This window comes from Castanea sativa, chromosome 4 (assembly GCF_040712315.1).
Source record: "Castanea sativa cultivar Marrone di Chiusa Pesio chromosome 4, ASM4071231v1".
Taxonomy (NCBI): Eukaryota; Viridiplantae; Streptophyta; class Magnoliopsida; order Fagales; family Fagaceae; genus Castanea; species Castanea sativa.
Genome location: NC_134016.1, coordinates 43,132,325 through 43,139,636, shown reverse-complemented (window position 1 = coordinate 43,139,636; position 7,312 = coordinate 43,132,325). Strand labels below are relative to the sequence as shown.

The window sequence follows — 7,312 nt, the reverse complement described above, 5'->3', positions numbered from 1 at the left end:
TGTCAATATCTAAATTTTTTTAATAAATTTTGTATAATTTAAATTTTTTAATAATTATTTTAAAAAAATAATTACTGAAGTAACTACCGACCAAAATATTATTTTACTCTTTTACTTTTTAGCATCATATATATTCTCTAGTTACAGGAATTAAATGGTACTATTCATAAAGTGAGAATTATACAGTGATATAAATAAAGGGCACTTATGAAACTTTCTTTGATTTTTTTTTTTTTTTTTTTCTCTGTGAGTGCATCCCCGTTTAATTGTGCACGTTTCTGGCCCAGAAAATTAATGATGAAGCCCCGAATTTGGACTTACCTCTCATTGATAAAAGAAACGTTTCCACGTGCATGCCATGGACAGCTCCCAATCACAGTACAACCGTCGTTTTCATTTCTCTATGCAAAATTATTAAGGCCGGACTACAACGTCAGCCTGCTGACATCATTTAAACTGCAGAATTATTAGGTTGTTGGGGGCAAAAAGTATGCTAAAGAAGTTGTTGCGTAAATGTGTAATTCTAAAACTATTTTTAATAAAAGAAGTTGTTTGTGAGAGTAATTTAAGTTATGTTGTGTAAGTGTTTTTGATATATGTGTCGATAAAAAAGTGTGTAAAAATATATTAAAACTACGTTGCTAAATAGTTTTAAAATTATAAATTATTTTACAATTTTTTTGACTTAATTATGTTATAATAAATTATAAATAATTTACTATTATTTATATATAAATTTACTATTTTTTCTTCATTAATTACACTCTTTCGCCTCAGAGCTGCAATAAAAATTGTAAAAATTTGGTAATACTATAATTTTAAGAAAAAGACAAAAAAAAAAAAAAGGTAGATAAAATGTTGACATCATTTAGTGTCCGTTTGGTTGGGCTTTTAGGACCCAAAACGTAGCTTTTACATAAAGCTGGCAGTGGCTGGGCGTTTGGTGAAGCCTAAACGCAAATTTTAGATAAAAGTTGCGTTTTAAGGCAAAGGCAAAAAGGCTGAAATCAGAAATGGTGGTCTGAAGGTCCATAACGAAAACGCGCATCAACGTTTTCAGCTATCCATTGAGCTGAGACCTAAAATTACCGAATCACCCTCTCATCTCATTTCCTGCTTCGCTGAAATTGCTGTGTAATAATTCCTCTCATCTCTTCTCTGCTCTTGATTCTCCGTGCTGCTACCGATCTCCCTGTGGTAAGTCATCTGTGACTTCTTCTTTTTCTTCCTCTTCTGCTTTCTTCTTCCTCTTCTTCTTCGTCCTCTTCTTCTTCTTCCTCTTCTGCTTTCTTCGTTTTCTCTGAAGTGTAATTTTTTTGTTTTAAATTTTTTTTTTCTGATCTGAGACAGGAATCTTGAAGGTACGCATTTGATCAAAAAGGCACCAACCAAGACTGATCTGCTACCAAAATCCACCAGGTACCAACAGTGATCTGAATTTTTTTTTTTTTTTTGTAAGATCTGAAACATGGTGTATTTGATCTAACTTTATTTGTACCTTTTTGAGTTTTTGAGGGTTTGGAGATTTAATGATGACCCATTTGGTTCTTTAGTTGATTGGGTTTTGAAATTTGTTTGTTGATTGGGTGTATTTGATCTAACTTTGTTTGAAACCATATTATGATTTATTGATTTTTCTTTTTTTAATGTTTATGAAACTTTGCATGTGTCTGTTAAATGCTAAACACAATGCATTTTGTCCAATAGTTTGCACACCTTAACAAATAGAAGAAAAAAAAGACCAAATAGCTTGAGGGAAATGAAGTTACTATCTTTAGCTAAGACCAATATTTATGCATTAATATTTTCCTATAGATGGATATGATGTATTTTTTATTATTGAGTTTGTCTCTAGTATGGATTTACTATTGGAATATGAAATTACATGACATGACTGTGTATTAAACCCAAAAAAAAGAAGGAAGACATGATCAGAACTAGTCTAATTCGTATATTGCTGGACCTTTTTTGTGTTTAACCACTGGACTACCGTTGAGCATGTAGTTGAAGTTTATAGACACCATACATCAACTTTTCATCAGCTGCTGCTGGGCATGCCCAGCAAGCTGCTGCCCTGGCAGCATGCCGCAGCGCTGCATCAGCTTGCCGTCGATGGGTCATGCCCAGGCGACGACAGCTGATGCCGCATCGGCTCGTGGCTGGAGCATGCCCAAAGCATCAGGCATCGGCCGCCTTCTTCTGGGGCGTGCCCAGGCATCATTGCTCATCACCGCTTGGCGATGGGTCATGCATAATATACTTCATATATACTCTAGGAATGCACTGCATAATAAAAAATATGAACTAGTTACTTGAGGAAATTGACACATTCAAGCCGGGAATAGAACAAAAGGTGCTGCCTTTAGACCCGAAGGTTGGTTCAATTTGGTGACCAAATTTTGTGAGGAGACTGGTCAAAACTATGATAAGGACCAATTAAAAAGTAGGTGGGATGTATTAAAAGGTGATTGGAGAGTGTGGGAAAAATTAAGGAATCTTGACACAGGTTTAGGTTGGGATGCAGCGAAGGGAACGATTGCCGCTCCTGATTGTTGGTGGGACCTGAAGTTGAAGGTGAGTTGAGTATTTTATTGTAGTTAGTTGGAGATAGTTTATATATATATATATATATATATATATATATATATATATATATATATATATATATATATTATTCTTATATGAGTGAAATTACAATTACATTTTGTAGGAATTACCCAAAGCTAAAAAATTCCGAAAGAAAGGTCCACAGAATCTAGAACAACTTGAGATAATGTTTAGGGATGTTGCAGCAACTGGGGTAGCTGCATGGACCCCTTCTTCAGGTACATTACCTCCAACAATGCCAAAAGAGGGTGTTGGTGATTCAGATGGTAGCTCCAAATTTAAGGATAACCAATGTGACATGAGTTTAGACATTGGTAGTTTGCAGCAAGGAAATACTAGTCAATCACGTAGTTCAGGACAAAAGCGAGCTAGTGAATCAATACCCTCACAGAAGAAAAAGAAGAAGATAGGAGGAGCTGCAATGTTGGACAATCGTATTAGTGAGTTAATAACTGTATGTCAGAATAGGTCTGAAGGTACTTCTCGAGAGTCACCAAGTTCAATTGATAATGTAATGGCGATTGTGAAAGCACTTCCTGGAGTGGATTTTGCGTTTGTGGTTGAAGCTTCCATTCTCTTTCTAAAAAAGTCACGTAGGGAGATGTTCCTAACTTTTAAGGACCTAGAGTCACAGCTGAAGTGGCTACAAGCAATAATTTATAGGCAGAAGAAGTGACTAACTTTGATGTGGTATTAACTATGTTGTATTAGCTTTAAACTAAGTTAGCTATGTTGTATGAACTATGTTGTATTTGCTATGTTGTATTAACTTTAAACTAAGTTATGTGATATTTAGTATTAGCTTTGGACTAATATGTGTGTAATGCAAACATATTTGAAATTTTCATTACAGTGTTATGTACTTGATGTTGTGAATTGTCTTGGTATGTTGTGAATTGTCTTGATTGAATATTTGTTATTTTGTTGTGTAGCTGAAACCAATATGGATGATTATAATGGTACTCATGAGAGTGGCCATTTTATGGAACTATTAATGGATGGGGATAACATAAATTATTGTGATGATCATGATGGTAGTGATTATAACAATGTTGACAATAATAATGATGGTGATAACAATGATGGTGATGATGATGATGATGATGATGATGATGAAAGTAGTGACAGTGATGATGACAGTGATAGTGATTCTGACAGTGATGATAGTAATGACAATTCTAACGAGGAGTTTTACCAGCTTGTGACAAGTGTGAAGCCAAGGTTGTGACATATTTCAATAAGTACATTAGTAAGACTCCTTGTCATGATTCTGAACAAACGGGGTAGGATTGGCTGAGACGCTGTATGGAAGGTAATGAGACTTTGTGTTACAATATGTTTACAATGAGAAAGGAGGTGTTTCATAATTTGTGTCAAGTTTTACAACGTGACTTTGGACTTCAACATTCAAGGAATATAAGGTTAGAAGAGTTAGTGGCAATCTGTTTACTGATACTTGGTCATGGAACATGTAACCGAATGGTTCAAGAATTATTTCAGTATTCGGGTGAAACCATAAGTAGACATTTTGAGAAGATGATCACTCTGTTAGGTGCTCGCTTTGCAGAAGCATATGTAAAGCCTTCGGATCCAACTTTTAGTGAAGTTCCAACCAAAATACAAGACCATCCAATTTATTGGCCACATTTCAAAGTATGTGTACTATTGTATATTTGAATAAGTGTTATTGTCTATAAGATAATACAATGCATGTGGAACTGAAAACTATTAATGTTTTTATTAGGATTGCATCGGTGCGATTGATGGCACACATGTGATAGCGATTGTACCTACTGAGAAGTCCATTCCATACTTTGGAAGAAAGGGATATCCAACCCAAAATGTGATGGCTGCATGTGACTTTGATATGTTATTCACATTTGTTTTGCCTGGATGGGAAGGTGCAGCACACGACACCCACATTTTTCTTGATACTATTCGTACACAAAGTAACAACTTTCCGCACCCACCACTAGGTTTGTAATTGGTTAATCAATTGTTCATTATAATGACATATTGTGTGTGTGTTTAATACAATTGAATTTCTTTGTTTAGGGAAATATTATGTAGTTGATTCTGGATACCCAATGATGCAAGGCTATTTGGCACCATACAAAGGGATATCATACCATCTTCAGGACTTTCGAAGGAGAGGTGGAGGCCCTAGAACTAGACATGAAAAATTTAATCATGCTCACTCATCTCTTCGATGTGTGATTGAGCGCACTTTTGGTGTGTGGAAGAATAAATGGAGAATTATTAGAAACATGCCATCTTTTCCATTCCATATCCAAATACTTATTGTATCTGCTACTATGGCTCTTTATAATTTTGTTAGACTAAATGATAGGGATGATAAGGAGTTCATAAATGCCAATGAAGATTCAATTTCTAGAAGAGAACGTAATTGTGAAGCATGTAGCAGTTATGAGCAAAACTCAGGAACTTTAACAGATCCTGCAATGGTGGTTCTTCGTGATTCCATTGCAAATTCTATTTGGGGGGGTAATAATTAGTAGTTGTATTTATTTTTTTTTTGTATAATATCATGTAGTACAATTTATATTTGGATTATTGGTATGTATTTTATATCTTTTTACATTTTTATATAGCACAATTTAAACTTGGATTATTGGTGTATATTTTATCATCTTTTTACATTTTCATTTTGTGCTTCATGATGATGAAAATTGTTTAGATTTAATTAATATTAATAAGAAGTCATTAATGGTAATAACAAATAATTATGCCACTAAAAAAGAATAATTGCCCAAACATTATTAAAATAATACCAATAATATAAATTTATTATTATTATTATTATTTAGTAAGTATATGAAGTAGTTGAATTATAAGTATGAAATAAACTCCCTTATATATACATTGTCCTTTTTGGTAATTTGTCCCTCAAACTGCAACTTTTATAGTTTTAGCCAAATACTCAACTTTTTCAAAAAGCACTTTTTAACAGCTTTTACCAAACACTCAGGTTTTTGAAAAATCACTTTTTCATTATGCACTTTTTCAAAACTCAACTTTTTTATTATGCACTTTTTTAAAAAGCCCAACCAAACTCACCCTTAGACGGTCCATATCAGCAATAACACCTGAATGGAGTCGGGCTCTTTGAAAAGTCTAGTACAATAAATGTAGCAGTCTAGCCAGCTGTCTTCAAATATCTTTAGGGCCCAAACGAATTTGAGATTTGTAAAATCAATTGTGAAATAAAAGTTGGATCATGTTAACGATATCTTTACGTATGCAACTACAATTATTTTTTTCCTTCACTAATTGCACTCTTTTGTGTTCCAATTATAGTAAGAAATTGTGAAAATTTGTGTGATGTTAGAAAAATTTTTTTTTTTTAAAAGACAACAAGATCCTAGATAAGATGTTGACATCATTTAGGCGGTCCATATCAGCAATAACAACAAAAGGCAGTCGGGCTCTTTGAAAAGTCTAGAACAGTAGTACGATAAAGGTAGCAGTCTAGCAAGCTGTCTTCAAATATCTTTAGAGTGTGTTTGGATACAATTTATTGTTAAAAATTGAAAATATTGTAACAAAATAATTTTTAAACGTGTAAAAAATACTGTTCATGCCAAAAATTACTGTTCATTGGCCTAAAATCACTGTTCATGGCCAATGAACAGTGACAGATTCGCTGAAAAAAAAAAAAAAACTCAGACGTGAACGTGGACGCGCAAACGCGCTATCCAAACGCCACCTTAGAGCCCAAACAAATTTAAGATTAGAAAAATCAATTGAGAAATAAAAGTTGGTCACGTTAACCATGTTTTTATACATGTACTAACTTTTCTTTTTTTTTCTTTTTCAATTACACTCTTTCACGTTATAATTGTTATAATTGTGGTAAAAAGTTATAAAAATTTATATGATGCTAAAATTTTAAAGAAAGACAACAAGAATTTGATAAAATGTTGACATCATTCAAACAATCTAGTATGATAAACGTGGTGATCTAGCCAGCTGTCTTCAAGATTAGAAAAATCAAGTGAGAAATTAAAGTTGGGTCTTGGGTGTTTTTAGGGTCAAGTTATTGATAAATAAAAGTTGGATCACGTTAACCATGTTTTTATACATGTTTTTATACATGTACTTACTATTTTTTTTCTTTCTCAATTATACTCTTTCATGTTACAGACTTACAATTGTGACAAAAAATTGTAAAAATTTATATGATACTAAAATTTTGAAGAAAGACAACAAGAATTTGATAAAATGTTGACATCATTAAAAGATTAGAAAAATCAAGTGAGAAATTAAAGTTGGGTCCTGGGTGTTTTTAGGGTCAAGTTATTGATAAATAAAAGTTGGATCACGTTAACCATGTTTTTATACATGTACTTACTATTTTTTTTCTTTCTCAATTGTACTCTTTCACGTTACAGTTGTGACAAAAAGTTGTAAAAATTTATATGATACTAAAATTTTAAAGAAAGACAACAAGAATTTGATAAAATGTTGACATCATTCAAACAATCTAGTATGATAAACGTGGCGATCTAGCTAGCTGTCTTCAAGATTAGAAAAATCAAGTGAGAAATTAAAGTTGGGTCCCGGGTGTTTTTAGGGTCAAGTTAATTGATAAATAAAAGTTAGATCACGTTAACCATGTTTTTATACATGTACTTACTATTTTTTTTCTTTCTCAATTACACTCTTTAACATTTCAGTTGTGATA

General features: G+C 32.9%; 1 protein-coding gene across 1 annotated transcript; it reads left to right on the top strand.

Annotated features, from left to right (window-relative positions):
* Nucleotides 1-2,082: 2,082 nt before the first annotated feature.
* LOC142632958 (uncharacterized) lies at nt 2,083-3,283 on the top strand. The gene is made up of 3 exons (XM_075807269.1): nt 2,083-2,237; nt 2,448-2,574; nt 2,711-3,283. Exons 1-3 carry the CDS (start codon nt 2,083-2,085, stop codon nt 3,281-3,283), a joined length of 855 nt encoding a protein of 284 aa, XP_075663384.1.
* Nucleotides 3,284-7,312: the final 4,029 nt, after the last annotated feature.